Source organism: Onychostoma macrolepis, chromosome 13, assembly GCF_012432095.1.
Source record: "Onychostoma macrolepis isolate SWU-2019 chromosome 13, ASM1243209v1, whole genome shotgun sequence".
Taxonomy (NCBI): Eukaryota; Metazoa; Chordata; class Actinopteri; order Cypriniformes; family Cyprinidae; genus Onychostoma; species Onychostoma macrolepis.
Genome location: NC_081167.1, coordinates 30,891,875 through 30,917,453, shown reverse-complemented (window position 1 = coordinate 30,917,453; position 25,579 = coordinate 30,891,875). Strand labels below are relative to the sequence as shown.

The window sequence follows — 25,579 nt, the reverse complement described above, 5'->3', positions numbered from 1 at the left end:
ATCACAAAAATCTAAACTTTCATTGAACTAAAACAAATGAAAATGGGGGGAAATATCATTATGAAATTAATGTTTTTCTCAAATACACATTGAACACAATTATTGGTACCCCTAGAAATTCTTATGAGTAAAATATCTCTGAAGTATATTCCCATTCATATTCACAATTTTGAGCACTCCAGGGTGATTATGAACATGAAATTATCCAGCCATGGCTTCCTGTTTCACAGAAATATAAATAGGAGGGAAAACAAAGCCCAAATTCCCTTAATCATCCATGACAATGAGAAAAACCAAAGAATATATTTCTGATGTGCAGCAAAAGATAATTGAGCTTCACAAATTAGTGAAGCGGCTTTAAGAAAAGAGCTAGAGCAGTGAAAATTCCCATTTCCACCATCAGGACAATAATTAAGAATTTCCAATCAACATAAAATGTTAGGAAACTGCCTGGAAGAGGACGTGTGTCTATATCATCCTAATGCACGCTGAGAAGGAGAGTTTGAGCGGCTAAAGACTCTCCAAGGACCACAGCTGGAGAATTGCAGAAAATAGTTGAGTCTCGGGGTCAGAAAACCTTAATATAAAATTGTCAAACAGCACCTACATCAGCACATGTTGTTTGGGAGGGTTTCAAGAAAAATTATTCTCGCTCATCCAAAAACAAACTCCAGCATATTCAGTTATCAGACACGACTGGAACTTCAAATGGGACTGACTTCTATGGTCAGATGAAACTAAAAAAATGAGCTTTTTAGCAACAAACACTCAAGATGGGTTTGGTGAACACAGGGATAAAAAGTATTCCATGTGTACAATGAAATATACTGCTGTATTTTTGATGTTGTGGGCCTATATTTCTGCAAAAAGTATTGAATAAAAGGGTGCCGTTAATTGTGGCCTATGTGTATGGAAAAACATTTATTTCATAATGTTATCCCCCATTTTAAGTTCTTATCCAATGAAAGGTTAGATTTTTGTGAATGTTTTAAATAAAAGATTTATAATGCAGATTAATTTTCACAGCTGCCTTTGATCATATTTACCAAGGGTGCTAATACTTTTGGCCATGACTGTGTGTGTGTATATATGTGTATGTGTGTGTATATATATATAATTTTTTTTTTTAATTATTATTATGTTATAAATGGTACTATCCAGTGGTACTATTTTATTATTATTAATAATAATAATAATAATTGTTGTTGTTGATCAAGCTGGGTAGAAAAATGATCTTTCTCCAATTTATCTGGCCAGTTTTGGTCATGAAATGGTTTTCAGCCGCAGCTTAGTCATTTTAGCTTTTGCTTATAAAATGTCGTTTGCAAAAACACTGTCTCTGCATTAACATCTGCTTATCTCTTTAATCTCAAATGTGTTTTCAGAGGCCAAAACAACATGTTTTTCTTAGTCTTCAGCATCTGCAGTAGACACTGACATATTCCCCACTATCCTAACAGATAAAGAGGTGAAGCTCTTCTCAGGCTGATGGTGCTGATGCTGATAACCCCTGTGCTTCTGTGCTGTGTTATCAGACTGCTCTTAAGCTGATGTTGTAGTGAGCTGTGCTGCTCACAATCATTTCCACCTCTGCGGCAGACCAAAGACAAGCAGAAACCCCCTGCTTCCTCCAGCACTTTGCCCTTCTCTCTCAATCAGACAGGAGCTGACACGTCTGCGCATCTGATGCACATGTCTCACATGCGTTTCCCCGTTTACAGAACACGGTGGCCATCGCCTCCATACATTTCCCGCTGGCTGCCCCTCGGTCTGTGGAGAACTCCACCTGTAAGCTGCAGCTGATCGTCTTCCGCAATGGAAAACTCTTTCCGTGCACGGGGGATTCGTCAAATCTTGCGGACGATGGCAAGCGCAGAAGCGTTTCGACACCAGTTGCGTTCACCAAATTAGGTAAGGCTGCGATTTTCCCCATGCATTTCATCCGTGCGCCCTATATATCACTGTCTTTCACCACTGAAGTGGTTTGCAATGGAATATTTTGTCATTAGCGTCTCGTGCAATTATGAGAAAGCATGCGCGTGCTTGCACGATGGTGCAACTGTTGCGTTGCAATTGTGCACGAGTTGGATTAGGCTCGTTTGCGTGCGCAATTAATCTCATTTGACATTCTGAGATGTGCATGTGCGTGATTGTATGCTTCAGCTTCCATATGGATGCAACACTTGAGGACTTTCCACTCGGGTCGTTACTTGACGCAATGTGTTGCTCTCCTGTGCAGATGGGTGTAGCCCCGGGAGCCCCGTGCAGCCGGTTACCGTCGCTCTCCGGCACTTCTCGTTGGGTGTAGACCCCACCGCGGCATACTGGGATTTTGACCTGCTAGATGGACACGGCGGCTGGCGCGCGGAAGGCTGCCACATAACGGGCTCCGCGCACAACACGACCACCATCCACTGCGCGCACCACAACAACCTCGCCGTGCTCATGGTAAGAGTCTCCCGCTCGTCAAAGTCGGATTGTGGCTATTGTGGAGGCGCAGAGCCAATGAAACACGGCGAGCATGTAAATAGCAGTGCTATAGTGTAAATATTAGTGTTGCAAGGGCGAATGGTGTGAGGTGTGGATGGGCGCACGTGATAATGAGGTATAAATGACAAGTGACCAGTGCAAATTCAATTCAGTGCACGTTTATTTGTGTAACGCTTTTTGCAATGCATGGCATCATTTCAGATAATAAGTGCATTGAGTTCCAGCATTCAAAATAACAGTTTAGTCCAAAAAATCTCCAATAAAGATGTGCTGGTTTGCTATTGGAGTATCTATCATAATGCAATCTTTACAAAAGGTGCACTTTTGTACCTATTGGGTTCAAATATGTACACTTTAAGTACTAATATGTACATTTAAGGTACCAAAATGGACCCTTTAGGTACAAACATGTACCTTTTGAAAAGGTACCGCCCCAGTGACAGCGTTTGTACCTTTATTTCTGAGACAAGAATCCTCTAATGCCATCTTTACACTGCAAAGCCGGCTCAGAAGCGGCTTAGGTGCCATGTAAAAGTGGATTTAGTATTTCATTCTGTACTTTTACCAAGAAAAATAAAAGTGCATAAATGATGTAGTTTAAGTCATTTTAAATGTTAAAATATGAATCTAGAAACATGAAAATACAAAGTTCTAAAAAAATTAAAATGCACAACTAATATCAATGACAATACAAAGTTGTAAATATATATAAAGTGCACAAATAATGTAATTTAAATCATTTTAAATATTAAAACAAGTATCTAGAAACATGAAAATACAAAGTATATAAACATTTTGAAATGATTTAAATATTTGTGCATACATGTATGTGTACATGTACTGTGTGTGTATACCGTATACACACACATACACACACACAAATAATATTTAAATCATTTCAAAATGTTTAAATATAAAAAAAAATCAAATAAACTAAAAAATAAATATAATATATAATATAATGAAAATTAAATAAACACTGTCATGGCAACCGCTAAATTTAAGGCAGCTCTGATGCTGCATCACTTTACACAGAAGCAGCATCAGAGCCACCTCTCATACTATAATCTCAGAGCTACACTTTTATTCCTGCTTTGATGCTGCACTGGGTCTTTCCACAGAATTTGGAGCAGCTTTAACTCACTCAGTGCAGGCGCTGCAAGAATCAAACAAGATCCTTTAGGATAAACTGAAATCAATTCTCAACACAAACTGAGAATAAAAGAGTCTCCGCGTATCCAGCCGGATCTTATTTGATTCTTAAAGGATTCTTGACTCATCCCGTTAGGATTGCTTCCAATTATGATAGAAACGCCAACAGAAATCCGTCAGGATTTTTTCAGCTAGGGAAGGATCTCGGAAAGCCCTTATACAACAACTTTTCCTTAAAGGCGCATCGCTGGATTTGCAGGCTGCGCGTCAAATGCAGTAACTCTTGTTAAGGATGTTTCTCCATCGGCTCAGCTTTGAGCCTGACTCCCTCCAGAAGGACTGAAGCTGTAATAAGTGCTAAAAGCCTCAGGTAAATGAGTAATTAGCGAGAGCACTTCCCTTCATTCTTCATGGCGAAGCGGAGCGCGGCGCTTTACGCGCAGCTCAACGAACGCGTTAATGACTCTGTCGTTCTCCGCTCGGACTTATGCTCGGGATTTGTGGGATTTTACCGTGTGGAAGTGATTTGATGTGGATTTTGAGAGCCGAATGTTCGCCGACGAGTGGGACTCCATCGACTGGGAGGTCAGTCCTGTGCACCACAGCGGTTTATGCATCCAAACATGACGGCGAATGCATGCGTTGTGCATCGAATTAGGCTATTTATAGTGCATGCAAAATCAAAGTGTTTCGCACATAATAGAGTTGGACTGAATTGAATTGAATTTGAGGTGATCGATACTGGTCGTGCGCGGAGACCTGAGTGCATGCTTTTCTACTGTGAATGAAATGATGCTTTGAACTTGAACCATTAAAGGAGGTGAAAGCGTTGCGTGTCGTTTATCGTTTAGCTGTGCGTGTGAGCGTTTGTGTGTGTGTGTGTGTGTGTGTGAGAGAGAGAGAGAGAGAGAGCTGATGCAGTCACCACACCCGCAGTCCGCAGTGTCTGAGAAAAAGAGGCTTTCAATCCGTTTGCGACGCGCGTTTATACGCTTTCTGAACGCTTTGGTGCGGTGTAAATTGGCGCTGCTGGGATCGGGTTTGTGAACCTGTTGCTCGGTTTCATCAGAGCTGCTGCAGATGATCCAGTGTAGATCAGTGTCTCCAGTGCTGTCGCTTTACACGGACTGGAATCGTGTCAAATGCTAGATTCTTGACTTTTCATATACAGTTGATGTAAATCAAAGGTCTGGGATTCTAGCATCTGTCAAACGTGCATCATATCATGTGATGTGATTAGATCATATATGTATTTATAGGTGCTGTAATTTACTGTAGCCTATAGTAAATTGGAGTCTTTAATGAATCAATTGCTTGCAACCCTGTTTTATCCTACCTCCAAATCTAACATCAGCTGCTTTTTTGTTGCTTTCTTTCTGTTTTTCTTTCTTGATTTCTTGTCTGCATGCTTTTGTTGTTGCTTTTTCACAATAGTATTCTGGAAAATTGGAAAGTTTCATATCGTAATTTGGTTTCTGAACCTGTTGCTCTTCTCCCAGATGTATGTTTAGTGTCGATCATCAGTCATTTTTGTCAATATTCTCCACAAAAATGGCTAAAATATAATTGTGAACCTTTTTGTGCTATTTGCATAAAAATGTTTTGAATCAAATCTGTTTTAATGGTTGTCTCTGCGATGCCCAGACTTTCGTTTGTATCCCATTTTTACAGTTGATCCATTATCGCAAAATATATTGAGCAAAATATTGTTCATTTTTGGTGATTTTATCATATTATCAATGCCTCAATATTCTAAGCCAATATTCTCAAAATCCAAACAAGCCTTTATTAATAAAGCTAGTTAGAGTAATCATCTGATAATTAAATGTTGAGCTGATTAAATTTCGTTGCTGACTAAATACAAATTCAAGGTTCCATAAATGTTTTTACCCACATATCAAAAGTGCACAAATAATGTAATTTAAATTATTTTTAAATGTTCAAATATGAATCTAGAAACATGAAAATACAATGTTGTAAATAAATGCATGAGTAATGGCATTTAAATCATTTATAAAAGTTGAAATATGAATCTAGTAACATGAAAAAACTAAAGTGTAAATAAATATAAACAATTAAATAAGTGCACAAATAATGTAATTTTTATATTTTTTGTAAATAGTTAAATATGAATCTAGAAACCTGAACATACAAAGTTGTAAATAAAATGATATGGAAAATTAAATGAATACATGAATAATGTAATTTAAATAATTTTAAAATATAAAAAATTAGTCTAGAAACACGAAAATGCAGTTGTAAATACAGTCGGTCATGGCAATCCGCTAAGTTCAAGGCAGCTCTGATGCTGCATCACTTTGCACATTTTATTCCTTCTTTTATGCTGCTTTGGGTCTTTAAGCGCAGAATTTGAAGCAGCTTTAACTCACTCAGACTATATACAAAACTGAATCAAAAGAGGAAGAGAATAGCAAGAATAGCAAGAGGTCACTGTAGTTTAGATGCATGTCTGCTGTCACGGAGCTCTGACATTTGGAAGGTAAATAACTGAAAGAGGTCACGACATCAACCCTTTGCAACGTAGCCATATTCTGTCCGTCTGCTTTAAAGCAGACTGATGCGGTAATGAGAGGAGAACAGCTTGTCTGGATTCTGCTGATGTCTTGAAGGAGAAGCTGATGAGAGGTTGTTTAATGCACATTCAGCTGTGTCTTTCACCTTGACGCCGCTCCCACCGGTCGGCCGTTAGACACCTGCTGCGGCGCGCTGATAGCAAACGCTATTGATTTCACATTCCTGCTTCTTCACTGCCTTCTGTGCATGAGAGAGCAGACAGAGATTCAAATCTCACAGCCACTGATTAGTGTTTGTGTTTATCAGAATGACTTGACATGCCGTCTTTAGTGTTCATAATGCAGCCTAAAGACCAGAAATTGTTGAAATTTAGAGCTATATGTCATCCGCATAACAATAAAAGACTAATGCAATGTTTCCTTAAGGAAGCTGTTGAAGAATATATTTATTTAATATTTGAGTCAAATTAAAATGATATGCATGGTGCTTTTCACAATATGCATCATATCAAAGCAGCTTTACAGAAAAATAATGATGTTAATGCTTATACTATCTTAATATTTTTCAGATTACAGCTGTGCGATAAAATAGTTGCCATTTTGCAATGATATATGATATAAACAATCAAGCAATTGAGATTTTGCTCTATTGTGTGTGTGTGTGTAATAAAAATAAAACACAAATGAAACAAATCAAGAAGTTGATATATTATATAGTTTATAAAGATTAAAATGTTTACATTTACATACATATAGTTTACATTTTTTGACAATATGTGACCCTGGAGCACAAAAGCAGTCTTTAAGTCGCTGGGGTATATTTGTAGCAATAGCCAAAAATACACTGTATGTGTCAAAATTAGCGATTTTTCTTTTATGCCAAAAATCATTAGGATATTAAGTAAAGATCATGTTCCATGAAGATATTTTGTAAATTTCTTACCGTAAATGTATCAAAACTTAATTTTTGATTAGTAATATGCATTGCTAAGAACTTCATCTGGACAACTTTAAAGGAGATTTTCTCAATATTTAGATTTTTTTGCACCCTCAGATTCCAGATTTTCAAATAGTTGTATCTCAGCTAAATATTGTCCGATCCTAACAAACCAAACGTCAATGGAAAGATTAAATTCGATAAATTGACACTTAAGACTGGTTTTGCTGTCCAGGGTCACATATAATCAAGCAGTTGAGATTTTCTATTCTGTAAGCATAAATATATAAGGTAAGGTTGGATATACACTTAGAAGTTGTATAATGCATTATTATTATTTTATTAATTATTTTTGTAGCACTTTGCTTAAAGCTTTTATATATAATGCATTAAAAAAGTATTGTTATGCATTGATGCTTTGTAATGCACCTTATAATGCATTGCATGATCTCATGAATAAATGTAAACCCTGTTATAATGCATTATTATACACATCTATTAATTGTTGCACTTTTATAAAGTATAATGCATTGAAACATGACAGCAAACCTTCAAGTATTATAATGCATTTTAACTTTGGTTGCAATTATTTATGAACAGATATAATGCATTACAACATACATTATGTATACCTTTTATAATGCATTATACATAAAGGCTGTAAGTATAGTGTTACTATTAATTCAAGTGATTAATTTCTATGAATATACGGACCTAAGTAGTTAGAAATGACCTCCTGTTATGATACAGTATATCTGTGCTTTATGCATGCATATTTTTTGATTGAGGTTGTTTTTTGTGGCTTGATGAGTCATGAACTATTTTTTTGCATGTTGCCTGAAATATCTCAGGTCCTTTATTTTGGACTGTGTTTCTTTGAAAGCTTAGTCACACAAAGACTGCTTGGTTTCTTCGCCCCCAGATGGGAAGTCTAAACTGCATTTATCACCAGGACTTTTGTTAAACAGCTTTTTGCACATCAGTCGTGACCGGAAACCATGACATTTTCAGAGATCTAATCTTTTGACACAAGTTTGGGTTGTTTTCCTTGGTGTGTAGAGAGAAAGTATGATGTGATTGCGGTGGGAAAATGCTTAAAGAAATAGTTTTATAACCAATGTGCTCACCCTCAGGTCGCGCAAGATTAGGATGAGTTTGTTTCTTCATCAGATTTGTAGAAATGTGTCGCTGCATCAGTGTCTCAGCAATGGATGCTCTGCAGTGAATGGGTGCCGTCAGAATGAGAGTCCAAACAGCTGATAAACACATCACAATAATCCACACCACTCCAGTCCATCAGTTAACATCTGGAGAAGACAAAAGCTGAAACAATTATTATTTGTGGATTATTGTGATGTTTTTATCAGCTGTTTGGACTCTCATTCTGACGGCACCCATTCACTGCAGAGCATCCATTGCTGAGACACTGATGCGATGCTACATTTCTTCAAATCTGATGAAGAAACAAACTCATCCTAATTTCAGATGGCCTGAGGGTGAGCACATTTCCAGCACATTTTCATTTTTGGCTGAACTATTCCTTTAATGCCTGAAATGATCTTGAAGTTGTCTGCGAGCATGAAGCAGTGAAGTATGTTAGTTGATGTATTGGTGCATTAGATTAACTCAGCACTGCATTACTGCACCATTATCTGTGGTGTGGCAGCGGTTTGGCTCCAGCAGAACAGAGTTGACCCTCAGTCCTCCTCCGAGAGGTTTATCTCGCTGTGTCATGTTGACCAGGACTAACTACCCGCCTGCTCATGCGTTGCTCAGAGCTGAAGACAAACAGAGTGAAAGCAGCTCCGGCGGTTCATGGGTTTTGTAGACGGATGAGTCACTGCTGAATTTACTGCATGCTCCATTAGGAGCTGAAAACATTCACCTCAGAGACGGATTAACCAATGAGAGATGGACTTTAGAAGCATATGAAAAGACTTTATTTAGTGAGTTTTCTTCTCAGAGGTCGCTTGTGCACTATTGATCTTCTTAGGTTACTACAGAATCACCTCTGATCCTTTGGCACTGAGTGAGACTGTAAAGAAGTACTTTCTGGTGTGTCAGTTTAATGTTTACTTTGAGTAATTCATTAGTCTGACTATCTAAAGGGGGCAGTTGTGTGTTCAGTGCTGTGTGTGTGTGTGTGTGTGTGTGCACTTGGATGGGTTAAATGCAGAGCACAAATTTTGAGTATGGGTCACCACGCTTGGCCACATGTCACTTGACTTTCACTAAAAAGGGTTTCATTTTATTTTATTTAGATACTTTCTGGCATGTCTTTTCAATGTTTTGGGTCACTAAATCAGTAGCAGTTTGACTTCCTTATTTTTTAATTTTTTATTTATATTTTTATTTATATTTTATATTTAAATTTTATTTTAATTGATTTTACATTGATTTGACAATGTTTTGGGTCACTTTAAGTTATTAGAGGGTTGACTTCCTAAAGAGACCTTTATTTTTTTTCATTCTATTTTATTTTATATCTATTTCTTTTGTTTTATTTTGTTATTTTACATTTAAATGTTTTTTTTAATTTATTTTATTTTTTAATTTATTTTATTTTTTATACATTCTGGCATGTCTTTACAATGTTTCAGGTCACTTTGAGTAAGTCATTAGTTTGACTTCCTAAGAAGTCCTTTATTTTATTTTATTTTATTTTATTTTATTTTATTTTATTTTATTTTATTTTATTTTATTTTATTTTATTTTATTTTATTTTATTTTATTTTATTTTATTTTATTTTATTATTTTATTTTATTCATTTATGTAGTTTATTTTATTTTATTTTATTTATTTTTAGATACTTTTTGGCATGTCCATTCAACATTTAGGGGCACTTTGAGTAGTTTGAATACCTAAAGATTCCCCTTTTTCTTTTAATTAGGTTTTCTGCATGGATGTTGAAATGAATGCATGGAAACCATACTCTAATAATAAGCACAGCTTTTTTACACTTATATTTATACATTTAGCACATGCTTCTGTCCAAAGTGACTTCAAAGAGGAATAAAAGCAATTCATCAAAAAGCCAACAATATGCATTATACAATGCCAAGTTTATTTGATCACTGGATTAGGACTAGACTGGATTATTTAAAGTGTTTTTTCTTTAAATGTAATATTGCTTTATTATTATGGTTATGAAAGCTTTGTTCTGTCCAGAACTGTTTTTATCGGTTTAAATCCGAGAGAAAGCCTCTCCTACCTGTATCTGTTGTATTTCATTGCGGACAGCCGTTTGCTAATAAATCGTGGTTAAATGCTGATTGTTTTTGCTCTGAATAATCAGTTCTGACTAAACTGCCTCCCATTGGTTCGATCCGTCGGCCGTTTGTCCAGCCGTTGCTGCATCAGCAGATCCTCGTGTCGTCTCACTGTACTCACGACATTACTTCATTCAGACGAGAGATGCTGTGAGAATGAGTGTGAGAGAGAAAAGAGTGAAAAAAGAGAAAGAAAATTGACAGAAGGGTGTTTATTTCTGTACTGATGCAAACATTGCTGAATTGTAAAGGTATTTGTTGTGGATTTTGCTGAACTTTTAAACTGGATGTGACATATGTGATGCATTCAGTGTTCAGATGCTTTGTGCTGCGTCAGTTTAGTTCAGGGTCACTTTGAGTCACTCATTCACTCCCTAATGAGTCCTTTATTCATTTGTTTTGCATTATTAGTTTATTTTACTGTCAGATGCTTTCTGGTGTGTCAGTTTAACATTCAGGGTCACGTTGTGTAAGTAATTTCTTTGTTTTTTTTCATTTACTTGCTAGCATGACATGTTAACATTTAGGGTCGCTTTAAGTAAGTCGTTAGTAGTTTTATTTACTAGTTGTTTTATTACTTTTATTTAATTTTCATTATTTTCATTATTTTAGCTTATTATTTTCAGATACTTTCTGGCACGTCAGTTTAACGTCAGTTTAACAGTTAAAAAAAATTAACGAATTAAATTATCTTTTTTATTTTATTTCGTTTTTTTATTTGTTATTTTTGTTTTTAATATACTTTCTGGTGGTCAGTTTACCATTTAGGGTCGTTTTGAGTAAGTCATTAGTAGTTATTTTTAAATTAAATTATATTAGTATTTTTATGTATTTTTTTTTTTTATCTTTTTAATATTTCTATTTTATTTTCAGACACTTTCTGCTAATTAATTTTAGGTTCACTTTTGAGTAAGTTATTGACTACCTAAAGAGTCATTTATTAAATTAAATTTAGAATAGAATTATTTTATTGTATATTTTTATATTTTATTTTATTCTTTTGATTTTCAGATATCTAAAAATGATGCAGTTTCTGGTGCATTTAGATTAAATCATTAATAGTTTGACTACCTAAAGAGTCCTCTTTAAGTTTGTTTTATTTGTGGTTAAGGAGCCATTTAATAAGTGGGCTCGTGTACAATCAGTTGCTTATTATTACAGAACAAACCCACTGAGGATGAAATCAAACCCCTGTGCTCTCAGGATTTCCTTCACAATAATGAGTGACTGACTGCATGTTATTTCAACAAATGATGTAAAGCGACTGAATCGATCCGCGACGAGAGCGAGGAGGTTTTATTTCTCTCGGATGTGAGATGATGTTTGTCGCTTCATGTGTCGTTGGGTTATAAATATTTCCCTCTGTGCTGGATGTGCAGGAGCAACGCTGCATTTGACCTTTTGACCTCTGAGCAGCTGACCTTTTGACCCCGCTGTGTTCAATGTCCTGTGTGTCTTAGACAGTCGGTCATTTTGCAGTTGAATGCATGTTACGCACTTAATATCTTTGAAGCTGCCAGGTGTTTTTTCATTTTATTTGGAAATGATCATGCTGTTCTGTTGCCGATTAAGTTTGCAAGTCAGTTTTATTTGTGTAGCGTTTTTCACAACAGAAATTTGTAATGTTTAAAATACCCCAATGTCTTCTAGTTCACATTTAGCAGTTCAGAGCAGAGCGATACAGTAGTTAAAATTTGGCGACAATATCAACAATAAGATCAACCAGATGAGATCTGCTATGCAGTAAATATTGCATTATATGAGTTTGATACTGTATGTATGCTGATGAACTTGGATAAACATTTAAATACTTGTCAATTGAAGTTAGTAATTTATGCGTTAATAAAAGTGATTTGTGAGTGCAAAGGGTGTACTTACATTATTATGCTATTATATTACCATAGTCAGTGGCACAAAATGGATATGACAATAATATCGTTTATCACAATTATTTTGGGCAATATATCACTCAAGAAAAAGCAGTTATCATGACAGGACTGTTGTTTGATTTTATAATTTTATTTTATTTTATGACTGTTTATTTTATTTTATCTTTTTTATATAATATTTTTTATAATTGTATTTATTTTATGACTGTTTATTTTATTTTTATATACTTATTTATATACATTTATTTTTCAGAATTTAATTTTTATTTTATTTTATTCACATTATTATTAATCTTATTAATTATTTTGTTATTTATATTTTATATATTTTGATAATTTTATATATATATATATATATATATATATATATATATATATTTTTTTTTTTTTTTTTAAGTTTACTTTTACTTTTACTATTATTATTATTATTATTATTATTATTATTATTATATTTCCTTTTGATTTTAGTGTGAATGTGACCTGGGGTTTGGTGAGGGATCATGTTTTAATTCACACTCTAATGGAAGTGATTTTAGTTTTTCTCAGTCAGTTCTTGTCATTCAGTGTTAATGTCTGGACAGAAACACACAGTTTCTGCTCATTTCTTCAGTGTTTTCTGCACAACAGAATTGAAATGCGTCTCCACTGCTGAATAAACTACATGATGCATCAGTCTTTATGCCAAAAGTCCAATATGGAGCTTGTGCGACTGAAATGGAGCAGAAAAAGAGTTCGGAATAAATTCATTTTATTAATGACACAAATGACCATGAGAAGCATGTATGTGTCAGCGTCGGTGAGAGTAACGCACTGAAAGAGCAGGAAAACTGATGGATTGTGTTTCCCTCTGCATGAAAAGGATTCTGGGAAACGGCTGCTGTGTAATTTTGTTGGGAAACGATAAGCAGCACCTTCACAGGGTTTCTGGGCGTTTCGTGCGTTTTTCTCCTCTGTAACGCAGGGATTGGTTTGTTTGTGAAAGCGTTGGAGTTCAGTCTGGTCTCTGGATGAAGGATTTTGGCTAATTAAAACACACTCGTATGAGGGTCGTTTCAGGACGAATCTCTTGAAAACCTGTTAAGAAGCGTCTCGGTTTGTTGATTTTGCGTTCGCTGCCTATTTGTGGGAAAGCCTTTAATTTATGCTGTTTTAAAGGAGAAAAACAGCATTATATAACAGTAATGAGAATCTAATGAGAATCAGCATTGAGAATAATTCAAATTAGGAGAAAACCTAATGTACAATGTTAAAAGGGAAAAAATCTTAATCTTAATTTTTACATATTTCATGTTTTTATTTTTTATATTTTATCATTTTATTACATTTTATTGTTTATAAAAAATTGTTTATTATTATTATATTTGCTTTTGATTTTTAGGGTGAAACATTTTGTGAACGCACACTCTCAAAAAACGTAACGGTGCTATTTATTTCGAAAATAATTTTTATTACAATTTTATTGTATCCATTTTATATAACTTAATATTTTTTTTTTACATATACATTTTGAATAATTTTTTGCATATACACAGTCTGTCAGAGGAGGCGTGTGTTTTCAGTAAAATGGATATAGTTGTTGGTTCTGGTTATCGGTGGGTTAGTCCAGAGATGCTTCAGTGTTTTACTGCTGCTGTATGAAGAAGCAGATTTGATAAATAATAATTTACACATCCGCCTCTCTGGAAGATTCCCTCGCGCTCTGGCACGTTCTCAAAGCCTCAGACACATGAATATGACGCTCAGCAGCGTGTTTTCAGATCTACTTCGGCGAATGGAGTGACGCTGCGAATGTAATCGACTCCTCGACCGCACGGGATTCAGACTCTCTACAGACTTTCACAAAAGATAGAAACTCATCAAAACATGTCCTCGTCACATTTCAGCCACAAATGAAAAGCACTGTTTTGGTTTTTAAAAAAATAGACTGTTTTTAAAGCCATTAGGATTTTGTTTTTCATTATTGTGTTTTCATGACAATTAAGCACTTCTTTTACCCCAGTTCTTATTCTCCGGGGTTTCAGTTGTAGCGTTTCTCACTGCTGATTCTCATTCTCTGTACAGTAAATAAAATGACTAATAATACTATGCATTTTATGCTGATTAAAATGAGCTTAAACGCAGTACAGTAAATACTGTGGTGATTTATAAATATTTCACTTAAAATACATTTTTGCATGATATGTGCTTAAATAATGTCACAGTATGAAAAAAATCTTTACATTTAAATCTTAAAAGATTTAAATCAGGCAGGACAATTAAAACTATATTTCTGTATGTGGTGGTGTTTATTTGCAGCGTAGTGAGGAGAACGTAAAGGTTAATTGTAAGAAAAAAAGGTTTTATTGAGAATATTGTTCTTGTTACTAAATGTTGTTTTTTTAATAATTTTTTTATTTCTTTAAGCATGAAAATATGTTATATTTTAAAAATGATGCATATTTTAGGGCTATTTAGTATTTGTGAATTTATTTTCATGACATCTAAGCACATTTTCCACACAAGTTCTCATTACTGTAATGCGTCTGTATAGTTTAATTGGTTTTATCAATACAGCAAATCATTTAAAAAAATGACTTATACATTGCATGTTTAAAGCACTACAAAATAGTACCTTTATTTATTTATTATTTATTTATTTATAAACACAGTATTCAGTGTTTATTTAATCAATATATAAATGCATTTATTTGTTTGTTTGTTTTGCATTACAATAATGAGAATTTGAAGTATAAATGTGCCTTTACTGTCATGCAAATGCAAAAATCTCTCTTGATTTGTTTTTTTTTTTTCTTTCAAATATAATTTCCTATTGGTTTCTGTTGATTGTGTGGTGAAATGTGACCTGGGCTGCTGCTTGTTAGTTTCAGCAGCAGATGTGAGGATCTCTCTGGTGTTTATGGCTGATAATGCCTCATAATTGCATTGCTGACATATATTCTTCTGGCAGCTGATGTTGCTTCTGATTGGCTGACAGATGCTCGTGTCGTTACTCTGAACCGGACGCACCTGTGCATCTGCTGGGATGTTTGCTCCTGTTGCTTCATCATCGAAACAGAAGTAGTAGGCACTTGTTTAACTTGACACAGACACAGTGTTGGTCTGACGCTTTAATCTGCTCTTCACAGCATCACAGGCTTTCTGAAGGCAGCTTGATATTGTCAGCGTTTGTTTCCCACGATGCATCTTGGTGGGATGTTTAAGCCCTGTGTGCTGATTGAGGAAGAGCGCCGTTCGATTGAAAAGCACATGAAAGCGTCAGCAGGTGATCATCAAGGTCTCGTGACGCTCAGATCTGTCAGCGTTAATGGCGTGGAGCTCGTGTAAATGATTAAAGTTAATCAGCACTCTGCCTGGAGACATTTAGATCCAATCTCGTCCCGCTTTCATTACGTGCAAACAAACGGAGCAGCTTCACTGATATGCTTTAAATCACTTTCACATTAATCAGATGTAGTGGTGAATCTCACAAAAACGTTACTGATTTAATTATTTATATATTCAGCATAAGCTTCAGTGTTTAACCAGTATATGAATGCATTTATTTAATCCGCATTTTTATATCTCACGAAAAATGTCATGCTTTTTATTTTATTTTTTAAATTTGATTTAATTAGATTTTTTATTCAGTATATAACGTTCAGTATTTATTTAAGCTGTATATGAATGCATTTATTTAATCAGTATATAAATACATTTTTATGCTGATTAAATCACACACAATCATGTTCATCATCCGTCTGGTGCACTCTCCTCCGGATCATGAGTAGACACGCCCCTTACTGTCAATTGGCTACACTTTTGTTTTGGTACTCGGCCCGACTCGTTTTTGAAAAAATACATACCCCACCTTTAAAAGTAGCTTTCCCCAACGCTGCTTAAGAAAGACTGGAATATGAATCAGATTCATAAGGACTTTCTCAGCCTGTGCTTCACAGCAGCATCAGGTTAACAGCTTCTGAAGGACAAGCGTGTAGTAAAGTGCATGTAAAGGACGGGTCCTGTAAGTGCTGGATGTTAATGTGTGTCGCTCCTCACACCTCCTCTCATCCCGCACTCGTGCCATTGTTGCGTAACGCTGCTGGTAATTTGTTCTGGTGTGAACTGGCCGAGTGCTGAAATGTACTGTTATGCAACCGCACGTCTTTAGTGTTTTTTGAGGTCAATGCTACATGTTTTTCAGACGAAATGCATGCATCTCAGCGCTTCTCACTGTTGTTGTGGAGTGTGCTGGGAATCAACTGAACACTTGGTGTCCCCACCAACATCCAGCGACTACTGTATTGTCCCGAGCAATAATTTTGATCAAACTATTAAACGTGTATGTAACCACTGTTGTTGTAATTTTGGCCGCATCTGAAATAGGTCACACCATTGATATTAGCTGAGAAGTTAAAGAAATAAACGGTGCACTTTCAAGGACTCTATAGATGTGCAGAGTAAGAACATATAAGAGCCGAAGTGTTTGAAACATACGAGCACAGTTCAGCTGAATGATGAAGTTTACCCTCTTTAACTTTGTTGTTCTGCTGTTTTGTGTTCATCTGCTTCTCCCATTTGCTCTTTTTACTTTGACTATCACTCTATACACACCTACTACAATCAGATACAGCAATAATTTCTTAAATACTTTTTACAAGATATACTGATGAATTGAACATTCACGTCAATGTTATGAGAGACTGGATGCTTTCAACTGATTTCTATTGAACTGCAGCTCAAACTGTTTCAAATCTAGTGAATTAAGCTACAAACTCCATCATGAAGCACAATGTTTCCATCTAACATGTATTTTGAGCTGCAGCTCGTCATATTAATGGAGTGTTTCACTAGTTAGCAGTAAACCTCACCTCAATATCTTCCTAGATTTGTGTTGGATGTTATCTTTGGAATGGAAACATGGATATTTTATTAGTAAATATCATATTTTTATTGTTATGATTATTATAATTTTTTTTTTTTGGCTTATTTCAGTTAGTGTGATAAAACTAGTGAGCTAAGCCAGTAGTAGTGCTGACAGTGTCATGTAAACATGGCTGAAGACGCGAAACACGGAGGACCAGACAAATTGAATCAATTTAAGTCATTTACGCTGGAACCGCTCCGATTGATTCAAACTCGTGACTCACTAGCAAAAACTATTCAGATCAAGTCTTCAGAGCAGGTTTGCGAAGTCATTGCACACTGAGTGCAAACTTTTCGCGTGCGTTTTTCTGTTTTTTCGTATTCCTCATCCTTTCCTATCAAAATGCATGCTACAGATGTGAAAACGCAGAAAATCGAACCTGATCCGAATTTTTTTATGATGGACAAAAGTATTTATTTTTTAACGTGCAAAAATTTCAGAACTTCGCGTGTCACAAATCATTTGATTCAAAATGGATCAATATTGAAAACCGTTGTGCTGCCCAATATTTTTGTGGAAACCGTGACACATTTTATTTTTCAGGATTCACAGATGAATAGAAAATTCAAAAGAACAGAATTTATTTGAAATAGAAATCTTTTGTAACATTATTAATGTCTTTACTGGCACTTTTGATCAATTTAAAGTGTCCTTGCTAAATAAAAGTGCTAATGTCTTTAAGCTTTACACTTTTTTAAACAAAAACCCTGCTTATATAATGAACTGCATTCACTATCAGCGTTACATTTGCAGGGAAGCTTGAGAGACGCTGTCAGCTGAAGACAGCTCAGCGCATTATTGATGTGTTTGACTTTATAATGCATCTAAAAATATACCGGCAATGCTTTTATAATATTTTATTTATTTTTTGATGGTAGACACTGAAGAGCGATGCTTTCAAAACATTGATCTGGAAGTACCTGGAATTAAACATGGCGATTATTCTTGCATTTAACAGATTAGGATCTGCAAGGTTATTTAAGGTGTTTTTAGTCAGATAGAAATGTAATTCGACTCATTTAAGCTCAAGTGGATCGTATTTTTCTAGTTGTTTACATAACAGCATTTCGCAGCGATTGACCGATCGCTCCGATTATAGAGGATTTCTGCTGTTAGTTTGTGGTTTAATAATGATCATAGTAATATTTGTGAGGGAACATGTTCTTTACAGCACTGCTGGGATATAATCAGCTGACTTCTGTATTCATATGTCAGGTTATTTCAGGACAGATGTAGCATAATCCTCTAGTTATTCTGTTTGTTTTACAGTCGATTCCTCTGAGACTCAGCTTTCCTATTTGAACTGTTTTTCATACCATTTTTACAATGATTTGTAGCTCCTGGAATGTGCATCTTGAGATCATTCGTGTCATTTATATATTCTGCCATACGGTCAGAGGTTTTAGATTCTAATTATTAACACACTTTTCTTTTCTAATCTTCATTTTTAAGGCCCTTTATGATTCTGTTCCAGAGATATATGGATTTCAGCTGCATGTGTAAAATGTTAACTTTGACCAATTTTCAATGGTCGAAAACCAAATGTAGGTCACTTTGCATACAGCTGATACTTGTTGTATTTAAAGAGCAATGTCTGAAGAACAAAACAAGTTTGATGTCTTTAATACTTCTTGAGTTACAGGCATGCAAACTTTGAGAGAGAGAAAAAAACACAAAGTGCTTTTTCCCATTTTTGAATGGTCACCATTGGCACATAATGCAACAAAGATGGCTAAAGTCAACATATTGTATAAATAGACCTACAAATATCGGTGTAAAAATAATATAATGCTGCTGCAATCTTTCTGAAGTCATTTTTACCCTCCTGTAAATTGGCTTCAAATCTCAGGGGAAAATTGCTATTTTGATGCCCCTCTACAAAACAGTGGATTACTCCATAAATATACATCCATGACATTTAATATTGTGGCTTTCTTCACTATTTTACATGTTACAGAAAATGTAGTTTCTGAAATCTGGGTTTGACATGGATTGACTCTATATGAATATATTTCCATGTTTAACTATAGGTTTACATTATTACAAAATAATCTTTTAGTTGTAAAGTTTTAAGTATTTTAATTCACATTTTTATATTTGAGGATGTGTCAGATTGTAGTGTGTAATTATTCAATCGTTTATCATGTTTTACAACCAGAAAATAATTTTCTGGCTGATCGGTTTCATTTTCTTCCTTTTATTGTTTGTCTTGTTGGAAACAGACTGAATGATGACTGGAAATGTTGGTAACAGTTTACATAAAGCCTTTATATATAATGCATAATAAAAGTAGTTTTAATGCATTAATTATGCCTTATGGTGCACCTTAAAATGCATTATATAATCTCATGAATAATTGTAACCACAGTTATAATACATTCTAACACTTATCTATAGCCTGGGACAGGCGCTATATAAATTAAACATTATTATTGTTATTATTATTATATTTAGATAAGTAGTAGAATTCTAATACTTGTAACGCTTAAAAGTATAATGCATTAAAACACATGACAAATAAACCTTCAAATATTATAATGCATTTTAACTTTGGTTACAGTTATGAAATGATATAATGCATTATATATAAAGGCTTTAAGTAAAGTGTTACTGAAATGTTTGATTTATTAGATACGTTTATTAAACCATTTATTAAATCACACACCAGTTGAACTCACTGTCATCTGCATCTTCATTTCAGAGAACTGAAAAAATAAGTTCATTCAATTTTAGTCATTATATTAACAATATATGACATAAACAACAGACCGTACATCATTCAGTTGGGATAATAGCAATAATTGATATAATATTGACTGTCCTGATCAAAATGACTGGTAATGAAGGTCTGTTATCTCTGATATTTGATGTTCCTCGTGTGATTTGATGGCTTTGGTTTATGAGGTTAATAATCTCAGTATGGATGTTGCTGATGTGTCGTTTCTCAGTTTTAGTTCAGAAGTTTTCATAGCAGCCTTGTTTCATAAGAGGATCAAACCTGCAAATGTTCAGGCAGCCGGCCAGAGGATTTCATGTGTGTGTGTGTGTGTGTGTGTGTGTGTGTGTGTGTTAATCTCTCGCCTCGTTTGTGAAGATGAGTCTCAGTACTCCTGTATTTCTCCCACTCAGTCTCGCTGAGCAACTCCAACCTCGTCTCTTTCTCTCCTGAAAATAATTCAGCTATTCTCACCGCTGTTGTTTCCTGAATCCATCAGATCCAGACAGGTGCAGGTCAAAGGTCAGAACAGAAGATATTCAGGTCTCACACAGACATCTGTGGATGTCCTTTGATGAAATATCCCAATGCAATTCACTTTAGAAACATTACATCTTTCTTTAATCTCAATATTGCTGGAAACAAAACCAAAAGAGCTCTGTAACTGAAGATCTGAAGTTGTTGTCTAATGATGTGGATGTTTGTGTGCAGCAGGGAAATATGATATTCTGTTGAATAAATAAATTATTTGAAAAGATTAATGATTATGAGTCCTGCTTTTTGACTTGTCCTGCTCGTGGTGTCTGAGGAAGGAAAAAGCAAAAGTTAGAAGTCAAACCGATTAAAATAAATTCAGATTGTGTGAGCATAAATCAATCAAAGTGCACAGTCATATTTATTTGCAAATATAAATATACTGCTATAGGAAAAATTTAAGAGACCACATTCTCAGTTTTATAGTTATGCGTTTGAGTAAATGGTCATTTTTTGTTTCATTCTGTAAACTACTGATGACATTTCTTTCAAATTTTAAATAATGTTGTCATTTAGAGCATGAAATAACAAAAAAAAGGCCATGTTTTCAGACATTTATATTCATTTTTAGAGAAAACAATACCAGTGTTTTAACTTCAAAAGTGTTAACAAAACAATAATTGGTGAAATAACCCTGATCACAACAAATGAACACGTTTATAATGACTAATTGTTATTTTCTGAATATCTGTCTGTCTCTCTCTCTCTCATATACGTAGATACATGCATTAACTTTGGGTTTTGGGTTGAATATTTGAATTTGATGAATGCAAAATGAGATTATTTACTTATCTTCCCACCATGCTGTAGAAATGATAAATATGATAAAATGTTAATAAACAATATGGTAATGTTACAATCACCTTTTTTCTTTTTAATCCATATAATTGTAATATCCAGGTCATGTTCTCTTCTTTCATTTTAAAAATTTGTGACAAAGCTAAATATATATATATATTTATATGCATTTGTAAGATGCATTTATTCAAAGTGACTTGCATTGCATTGAAGGTTTACATTTGATCAGTTCATGCATTCTGTAAGAATCGAACCCATGACCCTGGTGTCGCGAGCACATGCTCTACAGGAATGATACACACATTTTATGAGTTTAAAACTAGCTACTGTTAATTTTATATTCATGAATAGTTTTTGTAACACATTTGAAAGTGGTGCTCTTTGACTCTCCTGCTGCTAGTCGTGTGTGTGTGTGTGTGTGTGTGTGTGTGTGTGTGTGTGTGTGTGTGTGTGTGTGTGTGTGTGCGTGTGTGTGTGTGTGTGTGTGTGTGTGTGTGTGTGTGTGTGTGTGTGTGTGTGTGTGTGTGTGTCGGACACTGATTCTCTCTCTCTTTCTCTGTGTGTGTGTCAGGATCTGAAGAAGGTGCTGTCGTTCCCTCCGTATCCGGGAGAGTTCCTGCACCCGGTGGTTTACGCCTGCACAGCCGTCATGCTGCTCTGCCTGTTCGCCTCCATCATCACCTATATAGTGCACCACAGGTAGGGCGCACACGTGCATAAACACCACTTACACAGTGTCCCTTAATTCATGACTTGCTTTTATCTACAATAATCAAGGCGGCTCAATTTAAGATGGACAAAATCCTCTCATTTAACCTTTAAATCATCAGGTTAACTGCTGAGATGTTTTCTCATTTTTAGTTTGACTCATTTTAGTTAGAGTTTTGTAACTAAAAATATTTTTGTGTGATTTTTGTTATTCCTATTCATTTTTTAAATGTCTGTAGATTTTTTTTTTTTTTTTTATAAATTTTTCAGTTTTAGTTATTTCAGTACTTTAAGTTAAATTAAAAGATAAATGATAAATGTTGCTTTGGCAATTAGATGAAATAAAAATGACTGTTTTTACTGTATTTGTAATCAAATAAATGCATTAGAAACTACTTTTAATAACATTTAAATTATTGCCAACTCCAAACCTTTGAAAAGTACTGTATATTAAACATATTGAATTAGTTTTTGTTTATATTTTGTTTTCATTTTGTCATTTTTGTCATAAATATAATAAATGTAACTAGATAAAAATGTAATTACTGTATTTCTAAAATCAAATAAATGCCAATATATATATATATATATATATATATATATATATATATATATTATATTTTATTTTTATTTTAATTTGTTGTATTATTGTTGTGTAATTTTGTCAGTTTAATTATTTTTAAAATATGGTGTTTTTATTTTTATTTTAGTTTTAGTTATTTTAGCACATCAAAAAAAAAAAAAAAAAAAAGGAAATAAACTAAATGACAATTTTGCCTTGGCTCTTAGTTAATGTAATAATAGGTTTTATTAATAAATAATTATTTAATTCATTCATATATTTGAAATAATTAATAAATATAGGTTTTACCTAATTACAGTTCATATTTATTTTTGTGAAAATATTTTTTTTTTATGTTTTAAATTGAACTATAATCCTGGTTTACTTGGTGCTACGATGGTTCTGATGGTTTTATCCTGCAGTCGTGCACGTATTTTAATTACTGTGCACTTTTTGGTTTAGAGCAGGTTTAGAGTTTATTTGTTTGTTTTGCAGTAGTTTGTTCTCTCTCTCTCTCTCACACACACACACACACACTTCAGTAGTTTAGCTCTGTCAATCCTCTGTCATGAGACACTCTCACACACACACACACACACACACACACACCGTCTGTCAGGCTTCACATGCTGTCACACTTCTGCTCGTCAGCTTCGGTCTCAGTTTGCCGTGTGTGTTTCTGCAGACTCAGGCGGCTCTAGAGAGCTGTAGATGTAGATTCCTTCATTCTGACGCTTGAGATGAAATCAGTCCATCTTCATCATGATGATCAGGGCTTTGGGGAAATCAGACTCCAGCCGCTAGATAACAGAACTCATCACAGATGAATCTTTGAGTTTCTAACAATACAGTAAACATGTGCAGCTAATGTGTCTCTCAGAGATTTAATCATGATTTTACGGCCCGAGGTTCACCACAGGCGTCTAGGGAGCACTACAGAGTCTACAGAGGTTTTTTTTTTTTTTTTAGCTGAAATAGATGAAACGAGTTCACTCGTTCTTTATTTTTATATTGTCAGTTTTCATTTTAATTGAATTTTAATCATTTAATTTTTTGTTTCCATTTTAAATAGTTTTTCTTAAAATGTCTATATAGTTTTATTATTTTTTTTAAATTTCAGTTTTAGCTTTAGTTATTTTATTACATCAAGTTAAACTAAATGAAAATGAGAAATGTTGCTAAAATTAAATAAAAAAATTATAATTTTCTCCATTTCAGCTTAACATTTCAACTACAAAAAAACATGTTTTTATGGTTTTAGTTGAACTATAATATAAAATGCAGGGGTTTTTTTTAGCTGAAATTAATTAAATTAAATGATTTTTTTGACATTGGTGTATATTTTGTTTTTAAACATTGACACTACTGTACAAAATAGTTTTTGAAATAAATTAATACTTATATATCTCAAGATGCATTATGTTTGATGCATTAAAGCATTTCTAATGTTAAAAAGATTTCTATTTCAAATAAATGCTGTTCTTTTGAACTTTCTGTTCATCTGTGAATCCTGAAAAATAAAATGCATCACAAAAATATTGTGCAGCACAACTGTTTTCAACATTGATAATAATCAGAAATGTTTCTTGAGCAGCAAATCAGCATATTAGAATGATTTCTGAAGATCATGTGACACTGAAGACTGGAGTAATGATGCTGAAAATTCAGCTTAGATCACAGAAATAAATTACAGTTTGACATATAGTCACATAGAAAACAGCTATTTTAAAATGCAATAATATATGTGACCCTGGAGCACAAAACCAGACTTAAGTCGCTGGGGTATATTTGTAGCAATAGCCAACAATACACTGTATGGGTCAAAATTATCCATTTTTCTTTTATGCCAAAAATCATTAGGATATTAAGTAAAGATTATGTTCCATTAAGATATTTTGTAAATTTCTTACCATAAATATATCAAAACTTAATTTTTGATTAGTAATATGCATTGCTAAGAATTCATTTGGACAACTTTAAAGGTGATTTTTCTCAATACTTGAGATTTTGCTCCCTCAGATTCCAGATTTTCAAATAGTTGTATCTCAGACAAATATTGTCCGATCATAACAAAATTACACTTAAGACTGGTTTTGTCGTCCAGGGTCACATGTTATTATTTTTACTGTGCTTTTGATCAAATAAATGCAGCTTTGGTGAGCAGAAGAGACTATTTTCTGAAACATTAAAAATCTTACCGAACAGTAGTTTCTTAAATATATGATAAGGCCAAAGCACAGAGTGATTGTCTGAGTGAAACGCTCTGCTCTATAAAGAGAAATGTCAGAGTCGTGCGTCTGACAGGCGGATCCATCACAGCCTGATTGTATTTGGCTGCTGATCCTGCCAACTTTATCAAGAGTGTAAATGGAAATGCTGTGAGACCCATTTAAAGTCCATCAGATCGTTTCCTCCTGCAGGCTGTGAGACACGCTTGAGTACACACACACACACACACACACACACACACACACACACTCTCGGCTGTATGGAGGGCTGCCAGGTTAAAGCTCCTGACCCAGAGACGGCTGACGGTCTTCGTCCGGCCCGAGCGGAGCAGTGATTAATGGGCTCTGAGATGAGTTTCTGCTCCAGAACTTCGCCTCGCTGACAAACACTGCGTTTCAAGGCATCATGGGCTTTTCCTGTGTGCTGCCGGATCTGGGTTCATGTGATTTATTGTAATGAGTTTGAATTTAAGCTTCAGGCCATCTGGTTTTACTCGCTCAGAGACCAAACAGGCAAAAGAAAGCAGGTGATTTCAGGTTGTGAAGTTTGATAGTTTGAGTCAGGTCACAGGGGTTTGTCTAAAAGGTAAATCTTATCTAACGACACCAAAAATAAGAAGCTGTTGTGCTGTTTTATTTAATGCTATATTTTTATTTTATATTTTAATGTATATTTTATTTAAAAATAAAATAAATACATTTTATTTAATGTTATATTTTATTGTACATGTTTATTTTATTTTAAAATAAAATAAACATATACTATATATTTTGTACTATCTAATATATAAAATAAAAATGTGTTTGTATTTTATTTACTGTTGTATATTTTTGTTTATTTCATAAAATTAAGTTTAT

The 25,579-nt window shown here is 34.3% G+C and overlaps 1 protein-coding gene across 3 annotated transcripts in view; it reads left to right on the top strand.

Moving 5' to 3' along the window:
* The window catches only part of LOC131552126 (adhesion G protein-coupled receptor A3), a 166,645-nt gene that overhangs the window by 119,863 nt on the left and 21,203 nt on the right, over nucleotides 1-25,579 (top strand). For all 3 annotated transcript variants that reach the window (XM_058795667.1, XM_058795666.1, XM_058795668.1), the window contains 3 exons: nucleotides 1,722-1,911; nucleotides 2,240-2,448; nucleotides 21,795-21,922. In XM_058795667.1, coding sequence (XP_058651650.1) covers nucleotides 1,722-1,911; nucleotides 2,240-2,448; nucleotides 21,795-21,922 — 527 coding nt within the window. The remainder of the gene's footprint in view (nucleotides 1-1,721; nucleotides 1,912-2,239; nucleotides 2,449-21,794; nucleotides 21,923-25,579) is intronic.